This window comes from Folsomia candida, unplaced genomic scaffold (assembly GCF_002217175.1).
Source record: "Folsomia candida strain VU population unplaced genomic scaffold, ASM221717v1 Fcan01_Sc015, whole genome shotgun sequence".
Classification (NCBI taxonomy): domain Eukaryota; kingdom Metazoa; phylum Arthropoda; class Collembola; order Entomobryomorpha; family Isotomidae; genus Folsomia; species Folsomia candida.
The window spans coordinates 1,256,103-1,276,469 of NW_019091207.1; the positions used below are offsets into that span (position 1 = coordinate 1,256,103).

The window sequence follows — 20,367 nt, forward strand, 5'->3', positions numbered from 1 at the left end:
ATCAAGTCATCTTATCATTTCTGATGCAAATATTTCTGAACCTTAAATTGAATAATTGTTCATGACTTTAATTCCAGCAACGATGGGGTGTCGGGGGCTGCAAAAGTACATGGTGGAAGTGTTTCCATATGGGGAGTGGACCCATGAAAGTTCAAGAGCAGCCTTATCCGCATTCCTTCGACGGCTGGATAAAACCTTTATCAAGATTTGCAAAAAGACTTCAATCAGAGTAAGAAATGGAAGAATCTTAATAAGAATAAGTAAATATACTTAAACGTACGTTTATAATACCAATTCCTTTTTCTGCCTAATACAATAGCGTCATACGGATTGGGAAGCGGCTGCTGGATTGCTGAAAGGTTTGGTTACTGTATTTTTGTATTTAATAAAATTTCATAATAAAAATTGGATCGCATTTTTTGTAAATTTTCAGGAATTTATCAAATGCTTTGGCGTCACCCATAGTAAGTCGACAATGTGTACATGCATATTTAGTTATTAATTAATTAATTAATTAATTGCTACTGACCCTCAATTTCTTTAGCATTGTTCACAACCAGCATTTGAAGTCTTTAATATCGACATGTCAGGTTAGAGACTTATCACTTGTTTATGCTGACAATTGGCTTGCATTATTGGTCTCATTTACATATTTCCAGTGTTTGCTGATGGGTGAAGGACAAGCAAGCGAACTTCAAATTAGTTCTGCTGGAGCCGCATTATTAGGAAAATTACCTCCGGCCCATTTCTGTTCGACCGTTGTACGTCTCCTGGCCCTTCAAGTGCGCGCTTTGGGGGTACGTTCTGAAAAATCTTTGGATTTGGAAAATGAATTTGGAAAATGAATATACACGGAACATAATGTAATATTTTTATAGGAACCATACTCATTGGAGCAATCGTGTGGATTCCAATTTGCAGTTTCAGGAATTGTAGAAAAGTCGGAAACCCTACTTATGCATTTGTTACTACCAATGTGCATCGTAAGTTTGATTTTCGGTTATATTTATTTGGAACCAGTGGCCGCGGAAGTATGTGAACAGAGGGGCAAAATTCCCCCACGGTTATTCGATGTCCCCATCGTCCGCACATGTTGTATAAACCCCTCCCTCCCCCATCCTACAATGTTAATGTTCCCAGATGTCCCCACGGCTTCCGCGGCCTCTGTTTGGAACACATTATGTAATTTCTATGTTTAATGTTTGCTGTATATTTATAGCGCGTTGGTACTGGTCGTAAAGGTATGAAAAGCTTGTGCTAATAAATAATATGTAAATTGCATGGAAGTGCGATGATGCTGGGTAGCTTTATTATCTTCATATTTCTATCGTGTAGATGTCCCAAGGATGCGAAAGTCCGACATAATTTTCATTCTTAACGTCATTCTAAACTGCATAAGTCCTGGAAGTCCAAGAATTAAGAGTACAACGGAAGCCAACACGTCCATTATTGGGATCGGGGGAGGAGGAGGTTCCGGAGCTACGCGATCTGGAAGCGTCACGGAGCGAAAAGTTCGCATGTCCACGTTCCAAATTGGATTTCTTGGTATGGATTTGAGAAACATGACACATTGTCCCGGCGGAAGTTGGGGGGGGGGGGACAAATGGGGGGCATTAGCATTGTGGGATTGGGAACGATACGATTTTGCTGAATTTCTGGGGGGAAATGTCCCCTTGACCCCCTGCTTCCGCCGCCAATAATGACTATTTTTGTAGTGTTAGATAAATATATTAGAATTTTGTTATGAAACACTTGTCTAAACAGGTTTGAAAATCCTGTGCGTCTGTTTCGACACCGAACTTGGCACCGAATGGGCCCGGACGGTCCGGATAATACACGAATTAGGAAACAAGGGCGAAGGGGGTGGCCCACTCTGGGAATTTCTGGAATTCGTCATTACCGTTCGAACCTCAATTTACCCAATGTTTCGTCCATTTATTGCCCAGAAGGTTTCCTACCGCATTATATTCACCATTCAAATAATTCATACTTATTAACCATCCTTTAAAGCTATACAATTTCTGACATGCTTGAGATTCTCCCTTTTTCAGCTCGCAAAACCACCCGCAAACGATCAAGATCGTCATTTTCAATTCACCATTCGCGAAAAATTACGTGAAGTCACGCTCGGAAAATGCAAAGGAGTTTTACTTCAAGATCTTGCCCATCAAATGAAACAGTTAAAGGAAGACTTGGAAAACCGGAAGGGTACGATTTTCCATTTTTCCACAATTTTTCAAAATTTTTTATATATCCACACCACTCTAAAATATTCAATATTCCACGATTCTCCAAAAAAAAACATTCCACGTTATTTTATGTGTAATTTAAAAAAATTGGAAAATATGCACAGAAGAGACAGTGATAAGTAAAAAGAATTTGAACCCGGAGGCGAACGAGCAAGGTCGACGGGCACGACCCTCCCTGTCCGAATTATTCCCCGGTCTGGCCGCCCGATTCGGAGGAGGGGGCGACGACTCGTCCAAAGGGTCATCAGGAAATATCCATAAATCCTCCATTAATCGTGAATCTAGTGTCAGAGTCAAACCTACCTCGCAAGGTAGAGCTCATCTACAATCTAATAACTCGCTTTCCCTTTCTCTCTCACTCTCTCTGGCAATTATCCGTTTATTTTGTAAAATTCCTGTGAGTGAATGTGAACAATTATTAATTAAAGTCTTGGTAAAAAGTTGGTAATTTAGGTTGTCTAGTTCGGAATGCGTTTTCCTGTTCAAAGTTGGTAGCAAAAAAAAAATGAAATTGTGACCTCATTTGCATGTATGTACGTTAATTGCCTGCATGGATAGTTTTACCCCTGGAGATATTAACCGTACAGTGGCCGCGGAAGGTGTGGGGACATGGGGGGACGTTAACATTGTAGGATGGGTTTATATAAGACTAGCGTATAAGCCCGTCTCCCGTCGGGCGTGCTGGAAATGTCTGTCGGCAACGGAAGTGAAAGTATAGAAAATTCTGTTTTAATATTCTGAATATTTTGAATTTTCTAAATGTTGTGAATATTTATCTCATATTTGATAGTGGTTATCTGTGAGTGGATAAGTAACCACCATAAAACAACCATCAAGATAAGTATAATCAGACTTTTATTTTTTGTTTAATTTTGAATTTATTTTGAATTTTCACTACATTCAAAACTTAACTTTCTTTACTTTCACTTCCGTGAAAGTAAACATTTCCAGTTTATAACATTTAAAATTAAAGTGTTTAAAACATTTCCAGTTTATAATATAGATGGACCGATGATGGGGACATTGTCCCAACGCTTCCGCGGCCACTGATTGCTTGTTTCTCGTAGCCTTTTAAACTTTGCAAGTACATAGTACAAAACCGTAAATATATGTACATCCGTCCAGCACATCGTAGAACTAATTAACCTCTCACCTACCTACGTAAATACGTACCACCTAAACTACACCTTTTTCTGTAATGCTTCACTTCACTTTCACTTTCACCACTAACTCTTGACGCTCACTGCAACGAACGCCATATTGCCTTCTTGTTGACTTTTTTTTATGGAATCATGGACTTTTTCGAACTTTCTTGTTAAGGTCGAATGGTGGATCGATACATGAGACGCGTGAGTATTGCGGGTACGAGTGACGCACCATTTACTATTCCCGAAAACTCTATCCTCAAAGCGAAAGGTCTCTAATTCACTTACTTTCTTCTCTTTTGTCTGTCTCTTTCTTCCGTCTGTGATGAATTTCTTCCTTTAGTTCTGTCATCCATATTTTTACTTATCTACTTACCCCCCTGCTGCTGCACACCTTATCTATTTACCACCAATTTTTATTATCTTATCTATTAACGTTTTCCTCTTGCTATTTCCCTCCCAAGAAATCTAAAATGAACGTCAGATCGAGGCTCTGTCGTGTTTAAATACATACTTCATATTACACATACACATATATACACAGTTTTTGCTTTCTTCTACGAATTTCAGTATTGTTGATAATCACTGGAGAAAAGACGCTAAAATATGTGAAACCCTTTGTTCTATACATTTTTCATGTCACTAATAATTCTCCTTTTCTCCATGTGCATACTTTATACACATACCTGTGTACTTTATACGCGTATGTACATACATACTTCATTTATGCACATATATGCATATTTTATGCGCATATGTACATATTTTATACCCATATGTACATATTTATACGCATATATACATACTTTATACGCATACATACTCTCTAACTCTCTTGAGCAGATTCTCACTATGAAACACCGTACTTCATTATTCTACACACAAAATTAAACACACAAAGTTTTGCACACCAATATCAAAATGACATGATAATGACGCCAGTATTTGCTAGAAGTTGCTCTATTTTTCATGCTACATACTGTTGACTTCTAGGGTCCTATAGATAAGTATTTTCAGCAAGCCAAACACTACTATACCGACGACCTTTTTTACACTAAATATGTACATATTTTTATCAACAGCAGCAGCAATTACGTAGACATGCCGTAGTCATTATTTAGTATGTCTAGTAAAAAATATTTATTTATTTATACATCGTCCTGTTGTAATTTCATAGATATTTTAAACCTAGTTAATGTCGTAAGCCTCGCTGTTCTTCTACTGTATAATTTTCTATATACGGTAATACTAGTATTTTGGAACTGATATGATTATGTGATCTGGATGTTTGCAAGACAAATTTACGTGTATTTTTTTTATTATTTCAAAATTCAGTTTGATTTAATCGGTGTCGTTCGTGATAAATGTTGATGACTTTTGGTGAACTCTTTTAACTTCATAAACCTACTTTTAACTTTTCACACGATGCATAACAGAGCGGAGCGAGGAGACTTTTGAGCTTCACACGGAGGGACCTTCCGAAGGGACCGGAACCACGGAGGAAGAACCAAAGTCGCATCGTTTGCAAAGACAAAAGTTTCAAAGTAGAAAAACTTTCCGGTTTAGGAAAAGTCGAAAGGGGGCGAGAGAAGTAAGGACATAAATCAAATTGGTGCAGGGGTGGGCAAAATATTTTGGAAAAATAGAGTATTTTGAGCTCCGTTTTTTCTCAGGGTTTGGATTTCAAGGGGTGTTACACCCACAAAAATATGAAAATCTGCATGGAAAAACGATTGTCAGTGGAAATTACAGGAGTTTTGTGAAGAAATTTGCTTTTTATCGCTGTCAAAATGCAGTGTTTTCACGATAAAAAAAATTAAAGTATTTTGACACCGATAAAAAGTTAATTTCTTTATTTATTTCTTTTTTAAGTAATTTGTATTTGTACATTTCGTAAAATTTTATGCAATCAATTGACTGAAGAAGGATCAAGAAGATCCGAAAGCTATCAATAAATTGTTGTTTAAAAAATGTCCTCCCAAACCGTGCAAAATAGGATACCAATTAATTTCTTTATAAAACCTGTATTTTTCTACGACTATTGTTTTCGCCATGTAGATTCTCGTCTTTTTGTGGGTGTAACACCCCTGGAAATCTAAACCCTGGGAAAACCCTAGCTTAAAATACTGTATTTTCACAGTATTTTGCCCACCCCTGCAAACTATATGTACCAAAATTCATTATGTGACAAAAATTTAAACTTTAAAACCTTAACGCTTTCTTTTTAAAAAAAGTTTTCCAGCGTGGACATGGAGGAAGAATCTGTCCATCCGGAATCCCCGTCTCCAGTCTCCTCTCCACGGGAAGAGTTGCTAAAGAAGGATGACAAGGGGGACACCGAGGATGACAAGTCCTCTCCGGAATCGTGTTCCAAACCGCAGTCCAGTCTACGTCTGAGAACGAAGAGGAAAACGTCCACGTCACAAAATGGAGGCGATTGTGAGAGTCAAACTTCTCAATTTTCTCGGACTAGCAGTTCTGTCGGTTACAGAGAGAGTTTTGGTATGATTAAGTTCTAGAGAGAGTGCTGCATATAGTGCCTGCTGTCGGTATTTTAAAAAATCACCTCCAGTGCAGCCTTATCCCGAGTCAGGCTTATCATCATCACGAATTTCATTAGTTAGTTATCCGTCTCAAAAAAGTGCTTTTATGTTAGACATACGATTGCTGCATGGTAGTAGAAATTCTCGTGCGCAATTTCACAATTTTATTTAATAACGATGAGGGTTTTCTTTGCGGCTTTTCAAACCAGTTAACCAATTTAGAATTTTAGTTAACCAATTTTTGGTCCACATTGTCCACAATAATGAAGCCAATTTATGAATTTATGACTTTACATCTGCACCAAACGTATTTTTGTGGGGCAAAATTACCCCCAACGGTTTTCGTGATAGAACCAAATTATGTAAATAAGTCATGTCTTTCATGAATTGTCTTATTCTTGAACTCGATTCCTAATGCGTATTACAAGTGTCAACACTTAAATTAAGGTTATCAGGCAGAGGTGACATTTTATTTTATGGGTCATGTCTCCTCTATTGATTAGCTGTTATCTATCATCCTTATAGGTCGGAAGTTACGTAGATTAAGTAGATTATCACACTCTCACGCGTATCTAAAACTGCATGTTTAATTAAATCCGAGTTGCATGCTCTGCTTATTATACTGCATCAGCAAATGCATGCTATTTCAATTCTTGATTACACATCCTTAATAAACCAATGTATAATCTCTTATCTATGTTCCAGCAGGCTCCGCGGAACGGTACAGTCTCCAAATGCTGGAAAATTTGGATATAACCCCCACCGAGGAGAAACAAAGTCCACCGAGTCACAAGGAATCAAAAAGTCGTCAAGGACGTAAAAAGGAAGACGATGAAGATACACTCATTTGATAATGAATAAGCCAAAATGTGTCCGCATTTTAGTGGGCATTTTATTGACAATGAAATGATGTGCTTGTTAGCAGAAATACGAATCTTTTAATGGCGTCATCTTTACCGTTCCAAAACGATTGTCTGAATATCGGTAGCTCTATGAAATCAATGTTATACCCTGCATGCCATAAAGAGCAACAATTTTGCAAATGCATAGATATATATGGTTGAATCTTCATGTGATGATATTTATAATGAAATTATTAGAATTAATAAAAATACTTTCTAGTTTATCGCCTCATTCCGAGTCATTCCATCCATCTCTCATTAATTAGGTAAATTTCGCACTGTGAAATCGACTCAAGCAATCGTATTTTTTTCTAAAGTTTTTTTTCCTACGTTTTTAAAAATTTTAGCATGTTCTGTCCTGTCAAATCTTAAATTTATCAAAAAACTAAAAAAGTCTGAATTTCATATTCAGACCGAAAATGCTGGCCAACTGTCTGCTCGAAGATTGCTTTCTATCTGCCGTCTGGAGATTCAGCAGGGCAGCTAAATTCTGTCTTGTCATTTTCATTCTACTCAAATCTCAGAATTATACGCGATCAGGAAACTTTTGATTTTACTTTGATTTTGTGAAAAATTTGGTAAGGTTAATTTTAACTATAATTAATTAAGCATGTCTCTTACATTTATTTTTGCTTATTAGTTTTCATCAATTTCATCTGAATCATATGGTCATCATAAATTTTCCACTCGTCTCCCTCCATACAAATTCGCCCTGGTGAGAGTACGACTGATAAGGTGTTTGTTATTTACCTTACGTAACAAACACACATTTAAACCTTACTCGACCCAATCTGGTGGATCCTGGGGAAAAGAAATTGAAGACAATATCATGAGTTTGACATCCGCGACATTGAAGGAAAGTGATTTCCCGTCGATTCATCTCTGTCCAAAGAATGAGACTGGAGTTTTAAACTTTTTGTCGAAAAATCCCGACTCAGATGGGAGAGGAATTACGATTGCCGTATTTGATTCTGGCGTTGACCCAGGGGCGCCGGGGTTAAAGGTAAATATAATTTTAAGATAAGGCATTATCTTAATTGGCTGGGGATATTATAATTTAATAATTATTATTGATTTTTATACAAGGTGACTTCAACCGGACTTCCCAAAATTATTGAAAGGTTTGACTGCAGTGGGGCTGGTGATGTCGACACGTCCACGGTCGTTACTCGGTCGGATCAAGATGGAATCATTACTGGAATGTCAGGTCGCAAATTGAAGGTATCTTCGATTATTGACAATTATTTATGTGGCTTATCTATAAATAATCCTCCCTTGGATTAACTAGATACCGTCAAGCTGGGTCAACCCCACTGGAAAGTATCACATTGGAATAAAACCCCTGTTCGAACTTTATACCCCCAAAGTGAAGGAGAGAATTGAGGCCAAACGAAGGGATGAAAATTGGGACCAACAACATCGACTACTTACTGCTGGTGATTTATCATATTCAACTTCTTCGTTTATAAATCAGCTTATCTGTTCCCTAATCCAAATCCAACATATCTCTAAAATGCATTGTACCGTTTATTGGTTAAATTGTTAAAATTGTTGTCATCTGTAGAAGCAAATCGGAAGCTAACAAAGGATCAAAATGCGAACAAAAATGCTGACAATATTACACCGCTTGAAAAATTGGAAAAGGAAGAAATTGAAGCACAACTGGAGGTACGGTTTAATCAACTTTAATTAATTAATTTATAAAATACTTATTGCATTTCAATTGTCCTAGGTCTTGCAAACGTTAGAAAAGAAGTATAAAGATTTTGGACCACTGTTGGACTGTCTCGTGTGGCATGACGGAACTGAATGGAGGACAAGTTTAAGTATAGAGGACTTGGAATCTAGCATTGTTTTAGGAGAGTTTACAAAAAGACAGGAATTTGCACCATTGTCGAAAGGTAAATAGGTTTGAAAATAAAATTTGAAAATGCGACAATAACAAATGTGCTTAAATAACATTCTTTTATCTAGCCGACCAGATGAATGTCTCAGTTAACATTCATGACAATGGAAATATTCTAGAAATTGTTGGCATTTGTGGTAATAATTCATTCTTTAATTCATTCTTTCTTACGTAAACTATCAAAAATCTTGATTGTGTCCAATTGTATTGATTTACAAGGAAGCCACGGTACTCACGTGTCATCAATTGCTTCTGGATATTTCCCTGAGAATCCGAATCTGAACGGGGTTGCACCTGGAGCACAAATTATGTCCTTTACGATTGGAGATGGGAGGCTCGGTAGTATGGAAACGGGTACAGCTTTAGTACGAGCGATGGCATACGTTATGCAGAATTCGCATCGTATCCACGTAATCAACATGTCTTATGGAGAACACGCCCACTGGAATACTGTGGGACGAATTGGCGAGCTAATGAAAGAAGTTGTAGATAAACATGGAGTTGTGTGGGTCGCGTCTGCAGGTATAATTTGATTTGATGCTTTTTGTGCACGTCGACATGGTTGAAATTTAAAATAACTTCATAGGAAATCACGGTCCGGCCTTAAGCACTGTCGGCAGTCCGCCCTGGCTCAACTCGAATGTAATATAGCATAGCAAAATATTTATATTTAGACAATCATAAATAAATTTAATGTCTTACATAGGTGATAATTGGTGTCGGCGCATACGTATCGCCCGATATGATGAGTGCAGAGTGAGCAATTTAAAAATTAATATAATGACTGGCTCCAAATTACTGTGGTAAACTGTATTATTCTTTCCGCTATAGATATTCGCTTCGACAAAAGTTGCCAGGAATGCCGTACGTATAGTTTTTTTTATAATTTTGAACATACTTTGAAGGAATTTTGAATAATTTCAATTCTATTAACATTTTCAGATACTCTTGGAGCTCAAGAGGCCCAACTTTGGACGGTGATTTAGGCGTATCTGTCTGTGCTCCAGGCGGGGCCATTACCAGTGTCCCTAATTTCACTCTGCGTAGGTTAGTCAGCTAGTCAGTCATTTAAACATTGCAAATTAAATATGTCAAACAATTATACTTGATGTTGATAGCGCTCAGCTCATGAATGGGACCAGCATGGCCGCCCCTCATGTGAGTGGATGTGTTGGTAAGTTGAATAATCATAAAAACTGTTCATTGGCAAAACTTTGTACCAGTAAAATGTTACTTTTTGTAGCCTTGATTCTATCTGGAGCCGTCCAAAAAGGGATAAAGTGGTCTCCTTACAGTGTCAGGAAGTGTAAGTAATCACTGTTTTTTTATGGTTTCCAATTTGCGACATGTATCAAAATTTTGTCTATAGCTCTCGAACATAGCGCGGCACAAGTCCCAAGTGCTGAGCCATTTGCTCAAGGACATGGTTTGGTCCAGGTATGCTTGTCAAACTATTTTAGTTATATGAACTAAGGACCTTAAATTGAATTATGATTTTAGGTTGAGAAAGCTTTCCAAGTTTTAGAAGAGTTATCATCACTACCAGAGCGAGGTGAGAAAGGAGAGTATGAATGAAAACTTGTGTATTGTATACGATGTATGCAGAAAAACATTTATTATTACATACAACCGTTTTTGTGTAGATGTGAGGTTCAATATTACTGTGACTGCCACGCAAGGCTGTGGATCGATTTGGCCTTTCAAGTCAATTTACATTCGTGACCCCCCTGTTGACAAATCTAAGGAATATACTGTTAATGTTGACCCAGTCTTTTTCAAAGAAGATTTAATTGGTATGTAACAAATAGTAGTCGAGTATAAGTATAAATGAATGTATTTGAGGTGTTAATAAATCCTGATGTTTTTATTTCAGAGCCCGAAGACAAGATAAATTTTAGAATGAATCTCTGTCTCGTTAGCACCGCTCCATTTGTCCACGTCCCCAACTATTTTGATCTGGCAAATCTGCAAAGGCCTTTCAACGTAAAAGTGGACGTTGAGGGTCTCGCGAAGGGAGTTCATTTCGCAGAAATTCAGGCTTACGATTCAAGCGGGTTGCAAAGGGGACCCGTGTTCAGGGTATACGTGACCGTGGTCATTCCTGAACAACTGACGCCCAGTCCACTGTCTCGGCCTGTATTTACTATTCCGCCTGTTATGTATGAGCCTGGTCTGCTTAAGCGTTATTTCGTGGTGGTTCCGAAAGGTGCTTCATGGGCAGGTAGGTGCTAACAACTAATGAAGCACAATCACAACACCACTACAAATTAATAATTTTATGACTCACTTTTTGAACTAATTACTTTTTCAAGTTCTCAACCTGAAGCTGGCAGAGGCACCCGGGATGCGAGCCTCAGATCCGATAGCTGCAAATGCAACTGCCCGTTTTGTCATTCATGTTATGACTCTAAATCCAGGACAGTCTTGTAAAGCCGATGAGCACTATAAAATGATATCACTGAATCCTTTGGAAGAATCTACAATTCCATTTAGAGTGACGGTATGTGAATTACTCGATTTTAATTCTACTCGTAGTAATTAAATTAAAGTTTCTATTTATGTTAGGAGGGCAAAGTGATTGAAGTTGTCGTTGGTCGCTGGTGGGCTGAACCGGTAGAAATGGCCTCACTTTTTGGAACTCTGACCTTTAGAAGCTTGTCTTTGAACAAGGGAGAAATCGTCGTGTCGGCTGGAGATTTGTACCAGAAATTTGCCGTTACCAATGCTTTCGGCGCTGAAGACGTCCAATGTGCTGCCGCCCTTAAGCAGCAAGTAGTCCTTTTGCGCCCAAGTGATTCCCGGATTGTTTCTTTACCAGGTGAGCGTTTTACTCAAGTTGTGCAAAAATTACTTTAATCATCAATATAAATATTATGCTTATATATACTCACTCACAGAGCCAAGAGACATGATTCCCCAAGGACGAGTAATTTATCAACTAGAAAATACGTATAATTTCTCATTGTCTAAAGCTGCAGAAGCGACATTTAATTGGTACTATTTTACATAATATTAACTACCTGACCTACGATTTATATAGTAATATACATATCAAATTAAATACAAATTTGCAGTTGCTTGCTCAGTGACACTTTGTACGAAAGCGAGTATGAAAGTCAAATGTGGCAGCTCTATGATAAGAATAAGCGCTATTTGGGGTGTGGAGATGCCTATCCTTCCAAGGTAGGTTTGGTTGTATATAGTGTGTAATACGTGTGATAGAAGTTAACATGTTTGAATTATATTTTTAGTGGAACGTAAAATTGGAAAAAGGAGACTTTGTCCTTCGTCTTCACGTTCGTCATGAGGTGAGTATATGGAGCTACGATATCAAAGTTTCCTAGAATAATACAATTATTAATGTAATTCTTAGAAACGGGAAGCCTTGGAAAAACTAATGGTTGGAAATTCTGGGGCCAATGGAGCCACAAACACGGCCACGTGGACAGGCGACAGCCAAATTACTTCCCTTCCTGTCCTCATGTCTCTTAAACTTGCTTCTTCCATAGCGCTAGAAGTTTATCAAAATCAATTTGAGCTGCAAGATTTTAAACCGAGTAAAAAAGGCACCGGGTGGTCCGCAGTTTTGAAGAGGGAGAGTTCTCTAAATCTATTCTTATCAACGATTATTACTGATAAGTGCGTGTAAATATATAGCAACGATTTATTCAATGTTCTACGCACAAATTTAGTTTGGTTAATTACATTTAATTGATTCTGAACTACTGATTATTCAGGAATCTGAAAACACTGCCTTCCAGTTCAACACTTTATCTTCAGGGAACTCTGAGCGTTCACAAGGACGAGGTGGGCAAGAAGCTGTGGACTTACCCTCTAAAGGTGTCACTTCCGGATGCCCCTGCAAAAGTAAAATCACCATCCAGCAAAGACCCTGCCAAATCTAAACTGGACGAAATGACTGAACAATTACGAGATGTACAAATTACTTGGATTACAAAATTAGAAAATGAAGATTCCAAGAAATTATATGACAAGTTAATGGCATCCTGTGACTCTCATTTGCCATTGCATCTTGCAAGGTTGCAGTTTTTGGATAATGGAGGAACCCCCTCATCCAACGGGGACGGCAGTACGGCAGGAGCCAAAAGTGACATTAGCGTTTCCTCGAGCCCGAAATCAGATTCAGACACACCCAACGCAAATTATTCTACTTCCGGGAAACGACTCAAAACTCTAGAAATTTGCAAGGAGATGATTGAGATAGCCGACAAAGTGTTGAAATTAGTTGATCAACCGGCATTATTGGTAATAAGGGTTGCTACCATTCAATATAGATTATCTAATATTATTGTTAGTCTTAAAATCGAATAATTAATTATCACTAGGCTTTTATTGGCAATCGATCGTCTGCACAGCAAGAAAATGGGAAAACTAAACAAATGATGGATAAACAGCGGACTGCTGTGATTGAAGCTCTCGTGAAAAAAGGTGTGGCCATCGCGGAACTGTTGAAAAATAGTAACAGTGGCACCATCACCTCTTCGACTCCGTTGGACAAGTCAGTTACGATTGAAACGCTGGATGAGATTCTTTTTGAAATTCAAAAGTATTTGGACATAACTGATGCTCGGGTACGTTTACATACCCATAATGCGCACTAATAACGGAATACAAGCAAACTAAATATGCAACTAACCATAGAGGTCTCCCAACGTATGCTCACAGATTTAAACCAAAGTAGTGTCAATCGATCACAAATAAAATTAGTATGAAATTTGCAAATAGAACTATTTGCCAATGTGCAGGCTTGGTGGTAATATTTGCGTCCAAAGCGGAAAAAAACGCAGCAAATTTAGAAAACGAAAAATTTGCCAGCCTTGGGGGTGGGGTTTCTCCTCTTTTTTGGTTTGTAGTTTGGTCTATATCTGTGAGCATAGGTTGGGAGACCTCCCCCATTGTAAGTATTACGGAGTGTTATAAAATGCCATTTTTTGTTGTATTGTTCAGGTTGTGGAATTTGCTTACTTCCACGCCATGGCCAGAAAACAATACTGCCGAGCGTTGCGTCTTTTGTTGAAGCACATCGAATCTGAACCAGGCAAATGGAACGCAGAAATAGATCAAAAAATCATAGACGCTTTCAAAGCCTTGCAATGGAATCACTGCTTGTGGTTGTGGGAAGGCGTCCATCTTCTCCGCTACCCAACTGATTATCGTCCATTTTAATGATGATCATTGATTATAAATCATTTTTATCTTGTGGTAAACAACAAAGTTAAATTGTTCATTGTTATTATGCTATGCACACTTGTGTGAACGTGTCGTTTGTAAATTAAAAAAAAACTCCCCGTGGTGAAACCAAATTGAATAAAAGCTGTTTTCTATTATCTGTACTAATACTCGTTATAAATTCTCCTTTGTATGATATCAGTCATTTTATATACCACGTTACATACAATTACTAACGAATCATCATCATTAATATTAAATACATGCTATTATCACTTAACTAAGTTTAAAAAAATTAGTCAATTGGTCATAAAATGAATACTTGAGAAGGGTTAAAGTTTGAGCTCAGAGATACATAAATATATAGGTATTAGCTTTTCACTGGTTTTGTAAATTCAGGTTCGGATTCAACTGGATATTTTGTAGCTGAATCGTATCCGAGTGTGATTGAATGGTATGTCCGGCATGGGCAGGAGATATCAAGGATATCGGAAGAGGTATGAACTGACCGAACTGGCCCGTAAAATTGGCAACAGGTATGATTTGCGAGAATGCTGTCGTCGTTGGTTGTGCAGAAGTTCCTAAATTAGATAAGTACAACAATTAATAAGGTCTTGTACCACTCACAATGCGATGACGCCAGCGGTCTCGCTCCGATTTTGACGAAACCACGATAATTATGCAGATAAATAATTAAATAATTAGATAAATAATTAAACACTTATTTCAGGATTTTTCATAATGCTCAGTTTAAACGAAATTGTGATGGAATCCGCATGCGAGAATTTGTATTTTTCTCCCTTGGAAAGAAACATTTCACGGTGAAAATGCAAATTCTCGCTCACGTTTTCCATCATAATTTCGTTCAAACTGAGCATTATGAAAAATCCTGAAACACCTGTTTAATTATTTATCTGTATAATTATCGTGGTTTCGTCAAAATCGAAGCGAGACCACTAGCGTCATCGCATTAAAAAAAAGTGTATAATTATGTAATTACCAGGATGATGAATTCTCGTAAATATATGCGGAGCCATTGACGTTGTGGTGGAACCATGTGCCATCATTGGAACTAAATTCATCGTGGTTGGAGAGCTCATTGCAGTTGTAACAATCGTGTTTGAATTAGACGATGCAGCAGCAACAAAGTTCATGGTGGAAATATTTCCTCCATGGCCAATACTACTACTTGCTGCCATACTACTTCCGCCAGCAGACATGATGGGAACGGCGTGGTTGGTTTTTGTATCTATCACAGCATTTAAACCTTGCATAAGCTTCTTTCCTCCCGGGATGTAAGGATTATCTGTGGAAAAGTTTTTACAGTTTTTTTGCTTACATAAAAATTTGTTTAAATAGTGAGAATTCAAAATAATTGGCAATTTTACTTACTGCAGCCTTTACAACGACACTTCAAATCACAACTTTTCCCGTCAACATAGCAAATGCAACGCTGTCCACAACATGTTAGTTTACTAGGTTGGGATGCGGCATTTCCACACCTATTAAACATGCAGATTAATTAATATTTAATTTGGTCATGATCTATTATCCTCTCAGAACTTTAGTTAAGTTAGGCATCAACGTACCTACACCCGGTACGAACTTTCGTCGACGTTTTACTCTTTGTGGGAGGAACTCGAATCTAGAAAATTCATAATAAGAAAATTTAAGTAAACACATTCTAGTAACTAATTTCGGCACAACTCACATTCACCGTTTTCCTCAAAGCCTCCGGTAAACTTATCGTGGTGCCAATAATATTTCCAGACGCGTCCGTAAAAGTCGCCGTGGTAGTCGGCGAAGGGGAGGAAGTACTGCTGCTGCTGCTACCACTACTGCTTGCATTGTTGTAAAGGTGGTTCGTTGTTACCGCGCCCCCCGTGTATATCTTAGTATTGGGCTTGGTCTGAGTATTTGTCGTGGCAAAAGAAATATTAGAAGACGAAGGCGAAGACAAAGTGGTGGTAGTGGTATCTACTGCTGGTCTTGTTATTATAGGTTGAGATTGGGATATCGTAACGGTGTGAAGTCCCTGAGATTGAGAAATGACGGTCCCAGAACCTGAAGCATATTGAAGGACGGCATTCGCATCCGGCCATCTTTGCAATTGAGACGACGTCGCAGAAGTGCTTGGACCTCCGGCAGGCCTAACGATTATCTTTTTGTTCATGAGATCTGACGTGTTGATTGGAAGTGTAATATGTCTAATTCCACTACTCCCTGGAGGACCTTGTAGCTGCCGAACCATCGTCACTGGTCTACCATCTGCCAACGCTAATCGTGCCAGTCGTATCGTTTGACCACTCTGAAGCCTTACTTCACCACTAGACAAGGTCCGTGTGGTTGTTGTTGCTCCTGGGTTGGTGGAAATAGTGGCAATTGGTCTGGTCAGGACGAAAGAGTGGAGTCTGGGCGAAAACTGCATCACGGGTGGTGGCGGCGTGGCAGAAAGACTTAAAGGTGAAGAAGAGGACGATAATCTTTGAACTGTTTGAGGAAACGAGGACGTTGTTCGTGCATATATCACTTGAGGAGCCCCTCCACTAGGCGAGGGTATTGAAAACGCTATGGATGTAGGAAGTGAATGGGTGTGGGGTTGGGGATTGGTGGTCGTGGTACTTATACTTTCTCCGGGATGTTCTTCCGCCTCTGCTACATCCGTTTCCATCTCTGCTGGCATTTCGTCGTCGTCATCTTCGTTACCTTCAGCAATTTCATTTTCGGCATTAATTGTTTCTTCGTAATCTAAACACTTGGCATCCTTTGAATTTTCAGAATCCGATTCCTACAAAAAAAAACAGCTTACAATGGAGGTCTCCCAACGTATGCTCACAGATTTGGATGAAATTAGTGTCAATCGATCACAAATATAATTAATATAATTAATATAATTAATATAAACCTGCGCATTGGCAGATAGTTCCATTTGCAAATTTCATACTAATTATATTTGTGATCGATTGACGCTAATTTCGTCCAAATCTGTGAGCATACGTTGGGAGACCTCCATTGTTAGTTCAACACTCATTTTCTTAAGGTAACATAATAATATTCTTGCATAATTTAAGTAATTATTACCATATCATGATCTTCATCATCATCGTCGCCTCTTCTTTGATAAACAGGTTCAATTTTGATATCAATCGAATCATCGTTATGATCCACATCTTGTAATATCACTTGAACAAGTTTCTCTTCTTTAACTGTTATTGGTTTATGGATAAATTTGGAGGAACTACTCGCACTATTATTAACAGAAGAACTATTACAACTGACCACGCTGTTTGGAACTATTTTCAGTTTACTATCTTGTTTGTCACTACTACTACTACTAAGAATAATATCATCTTTTGGATGTAATCTTGAATTTACTCTTGGTTCTTTAACAGATTTAATAATAGATTTCTTGCTTCCTCCTCCTATACTTGCACCTTCTTGTAAAATATCCAAAATTTGAAACGTATCCACTACCAAGGAATTCGAAATAGAGGGCAACGAAGCCTCTTGTTTCTCTAAAAGGGTGGTACAATCTGAAGAACGTAGAAAAATCCGGCAGTATCGAGAATGTCCTGCTAGTAGTGCTACAAGCGTTTCGTCCTCGGAAAAATCTTCCCAATCTCGACAATTACCGCAAATTTGATTCGCCTCTCTCGCCAGCCCTTTGCAATCTAATTGTGAATTGTAACGAATCAATTATTACTTGATGAATTATTTATATTCACATTTTTCTACGTACCTTTGCACACATAGTGGTCACACAGCTCTACCGAGAACAAGGGATCCCCCTTAAGTAGTTTTCGACACACTGCACAAGATAAGTAGGACGATAAGGTGGGGAGTGCCTTCATAAAGTCGTGTATATCATTTTCACTTGGACGATCTCGTTTCACCACATATTTCCACGTGCTGGTATAAAATACGATTATATGTGGAGCCACCATCCTTAAAAGGTCTGCTCTGCTATTTAACCGTTACGTTAAAACGGATAAATTTCCAAAAACATAAACAAGAAATTTGAAAAAATTTGAAAAACTAATTATTGAAAAAATAACCGAGTTTCTGGAATCCAAGTGTAAATAAACAGTTCCAGTATTTACACGATTTAAATCTGGCGGTGTTGTGCAATTTTTTGGGGTGCAGGGAGAATTTCATGGCTTTTCATGTCTGAATTTTCATGAAAATGCAGAGTTTTTTATGAAAATGGTTTATGAAAATTATGAATTAGTTAAAATCAACGAAAATTAAAATAAAATGAGAGAAGAATACACACATTTTTTTCATATTTCTTTAAACGCAATCTCTTTAATCTGCAAAGATATAGTTGGCTAAATATATTTTGTTCATGTCTGCTCAGGCTAATCAAAGCTTATCAATTAATAATTAACAATCTCAGAACTCTAATAATAACATAATTACATATATAATGATGGCTTAATAATTTATAAATTATATAAGTAAGTATATCGATTTGTTCATTGTAAAGGAAGTCATTTAAGGAACATTTTTATCATTAACGCAAGAAAAAAGAAAGAAACAAACAAAAGTGTGAAAACATTTTTAAGCGTTATTCTTTCAAAGTAAAGTTATCTCTAAATATATATACGAACAATAATTTGATGATAAGTACAGCGTCAAGAATTATGATAAGTAACACATTTTTGGAAAGTTAAACCTGAATTTGTCACTTTTTTCACAAACAGAAATTACACCACGATAAGATAAGATTGTTTGTTGTGTTTTTTCTTCTTTTCTAATGATGATTATGTAATACACGTATTGCATCTTTTCCCGACAAGACAATTTTCCTAATTACACTTTTATCTTATCTTCTTTTAAGCTAACTGTATATAATTATGATAAGTATGTTCAGTCATTCTCAAGCATATTGCGCATATTGCAGGCAACAATTTATGTATTCATATTATATATACGATTATCGCGTTGAAACATGATTAAAATTCTGGAAGAAAGTGTGTACCTATGATATCCCCTTATCGGTACTAGATAACCTAGAAAATTTAAATAATAATCTTACATATTATTATCTATATGCGCATAACGTAATGAGTTGTACAATAGTTTCGAGTGTTGACTATTAAATAACTACATAATATTCAAATAAAACAACGCGACAAAAAATACAGACTAAACAACAGTCGGTGGGGTGGTAAATAAAATAAAAACTCAAAATTAATAAAACTCGGAAAATGATCATTCAGAAACATTCTCAAGAATTTCGAAATTCAGATCTCAAAACACAAATTATCATAAACAACCAACGTCGTAGCGACGGCCGTGCCACCGTTGTCGTCCGACCGGAACGTGGTTGTTGTCGAGGTCTTGGTCTTTCTGGCGGCGGCGGGGTCCGTGATCATGGGGCCGTGATGATTCGCTCCTCCCATAATTATGATTGTACTGCTGGACAAATTCTTTGTACTGGACTTCTGGATTACTGGAGACCCACTGGGATGCATTTTAAGATCCGTTTCTCCCCTCACGTTGACCACGGCCTCTTCCGAATAACCACTTTCGTCACTCACATTATCATTGATTTCTTCCTCGCGGTCGTCATTTTTCTGATCGCAGCTACTGCTCCTCCTCCTTCGCCTCCTCGCAACTTTGGAATTATACTCGTCCTCCCCACAACTTGAATCCACTACGGACTCTGAATCTCTATCGGACCCCGGCGGACTAGACGCGACAGGGTCAGAGTTACGGCCAGCAAAGGAGAATTGGTCGTCGTCATCGTGGTCCTCGTCGTCCAACAAAAGTTGGTGAGAATCCCCAGCCGGCATGTCGAGGAGGTGCATGACTTTGTCGTACCCGGTCATGTAGGGGAGGTTCAATTTGGCATCCATTGGAATCGTGTGGGGACGGCGGGACCCTTCCGGGTGGTGAATGACTTGGGTGGGAGGAGGGTACGATTTCCGGTGACTGATGGGACTCGTTTCGACGACGACTTCTTCGGAGGAGGAGAGAGGGATGTGGGGTTCAGTGGAGGAGGATTCTTCCGATAAGGGTGACCTTCTCAGGTCCCCGTTTACTTCGGGGTGATGGGAGGGAAGATAAGAAGTCGTCACGGCATTGACGGCTTCATATTCGGGGATTGTCATTTGAGAATCGTCATAGTCTTCTTCGTTCTCTTCCTCTTCGAATTCTTCGATGCAGGAGAGTTTTGGGGCAGACCTGAGCACGGAAAATCGTATCATTAATAATCCCGTCACATCCCACAAATAATTAATTGATAAGTATGCAGCCATGTCTTTAACGTACTTGGATCTCTCGAGTGGCGGCTTATAATTCTGCGAGTTGGAATTCATCAGTACCAATTTCCTCTTTGTGGCTGAGGTGTTGTACAAGCTCGATACGATGGATAGTCTAAAAAAAAGCAGAAAACAAATTATTGAAAAAGTTACAAAAAATTACGAC

At 38.2% G+C, this 20,367-nt stretch overlaps 4 protein-coding genes across 19 annotated transcripts in view; 2 read left to right on the top strand and 2 right to left on the bottom strand.

Annotated features, from left to right (window-relative positions):
- Window positions 1-7,071, top strand: part of LOC110856349 (protein unc-80 homolog) — a 36,161-nt gene extending 29,090 nt beyond the window's left edge. For 9 of the 14 annotated variants that reach the window (XM_035856864.1, XM_035856870.1, XM_035856871.1 and 6 more), the window contains 15 exons: window positions 78-229; window positions 320-359; window positions 434-464; window positions 545-590; window positions 660-797; window positions 879-983; window positions 1,220-1,241; window positions 1,336-1,545; window positions 1,765-1,949; window positions 2,052-2,208; window positions 2,354-2,560; window positions 3,570-3,665; window positions 4,831-4,985; window positions 5,629-5,896; window positions 6,643-7,071. In XM_035856864.1, the coding sequence (XP_035712757.1) occupies window positions 78-229; window positions 320-359; window positions 434-464; window positions 545-590; window positions 660-797; window positions 879-983; window positions 1,220-1,241; window positions 1,336-1,545; window positions 1,765-1,949; window positions 2,052-2,208; window positions 2,354-2,560; window positions 3,570-3,665; window positions 4,831-4,985; window positions 5,629-5,896; window positions 6,643-6,788 (1,958 nt within the window). In that variant the 3' untranslated portion in view covers window positions 6,789-7,071. The remainder of the gene's footprint in view (window positions 1-77; window positions 230-319; window positions 360-433; window positions 465-544; window positions 591-659; window positions 798-878; window positions 984-1,219; window positions 1,242-1,335; window positions 1,546-1,764; window positions 1,950-2,051; window positions 2,209-2,353; window positions 2,561-3,569; window positions 3,666-4,830; window positions 4,986-5,628; window positions 5,897-6,642) is intronic. The other 5 variants (XM_035856875.1, XM_035856867.1, XM_035856876.1 and 2 more) reach the window with 5 other exon arrangements.
- A 230-nt stretch (window positions 7,072-7,301) lies between these two features.
- LOC110856131 (tripeptidyl-peptidase 2) lies at window positions 7,302-14,099 on the top strand. The gene is made up of 27 exons (XM_022104579.2): window positions 7,302-7,417; window positions 7,480-7,842; window positions 7,926-8,060; window positions 8,128-8,275; window positions 8,404-8,507; window positions 8,572-8,740; window positions 8,814-8,882; window positions 8,965-9,267; window positions 9,332-9,387; window positions 9,452-9,501; window positions 9,577-9,609; window positions 9,688-9,792; window positions 9,864-9,919; window positions 9,989-10,051; window positions 10,115-10,182; window positions 10,246-10,297; window positions 10,389-10,538; window positions 10,619-10,966; window positions 11,058-11,245; window positions 11,311-11,563; window positions 11,643-11,739; window positions 11,820-11,928; window positions 11,997-12,053; window positions 12,119-12,384; window positions 12,483-13,011; window positions 13,092-13,337; window positions 13,714-14,099. Exons 2-27 carry the CDS (start codon window positions 7,669-7,671, stop codon window positions 13,930-13,932), a joined length of 4,047 nt encoding a protein of 1,348 aa, XP_021960271.1. The 5' UTR covers window positions 7,302-7,417; window positions 7,480-7,668; the 3' UTR covers window positions 13,933-14,099.
- Window positions 14,070-18,042, bottom strand: LOC110856132 (mucin-5AC). The gene is made up of 7 exons (XM_022104580.2): window positions 17,675-18,042; window positions 17,017-17,606; window positions 15,647-16,723; window positions 15,525-15,580; window positions 15,328-15,437; window positions 14,936-15,241; window positions 14,070-14,516 (listed from the first exon to the last, which is right to left on the bottom strand). The coding sequence occupies exons 1-7, from the start codon at window positions 17,877-17,879 to the stop codon at window positions 14,314-14,316; spliced, it is 2,547 nt and encodes an 848-aa protein (XP_021960272.1). The 5' UTR covers window positions 17,880-18,042; the 3' UTR covers window positions 14,070-14,313.
- Window positions 18,043-18,209: 167 nt separating this feature from the next.
- Window positions 18,210-20,367, bottom strand: part of LOC110856150 — a 45,061-nt gene continuing 42,903 nt past the window's right edge. For all 3 annotated transcript variants that reach the window (XM_035856960.1, XM_022104603.2, XM_022104604.2), the window contains 2 exons: window positions 20,212-20,316; window positions 18,210-20,124 (listed from right to left, as the gene is read on the bottom strand). In XM_035856960.1, the coding sequence (XP_035712853.1) occupies window positions 19,182-20,124; window positions 20,212-20,316 (1,048 nt within the window). In that variant the 3' untranslated portion in view covers window positions 18,210-19,181. The remainder of the gene's footprint in view (window positions 20,125-20,211; window positions 20,317-20,367) is intronic.

Coding starts and splice junctions, on each gene's coding strand:
- LOC110856131 (XM_022104579.2), top strand. CDS start 7,669: ATGAGTTTGACATCCGCGACATTGAAGGAAAGTGATTTCCCGTCGATT. Junction 7,843..7,925: donor CAGGGGCGCCGGGGTTAAAG/GTAAATATAATT, acceptor TTTTTATACAAG/GTGACTTCAACCGGACTTCC. Junction 10,539..10,618: donor TTTCAAAGAAGATTTAATTG/GTATGTAACAAA, acceptor TTTTTATTTCAG/AGCCCGAAGACAAGATAAAT.
- LOC110856132 (XM_022104580.2), bottom strand. CDS start 17,879: ATGGTGGCTCCACATATAATCGTATTTTATACCAGCACGTGGAAATAT. Junction 15,581..15,646: donor CTTTGAGGAAAACGGTGAAT/GTGAGTTGTGCC, acceptor TGAATTTTCTAG/ATTCGAGTTCCTCCCACAAA. Junction 14,517..14,935: donor TACGAGAATTCATCATCCTG/GTAATTACATAA, acceptor TATCTAATTTAG/GAACTTCTGCACAACCAACG.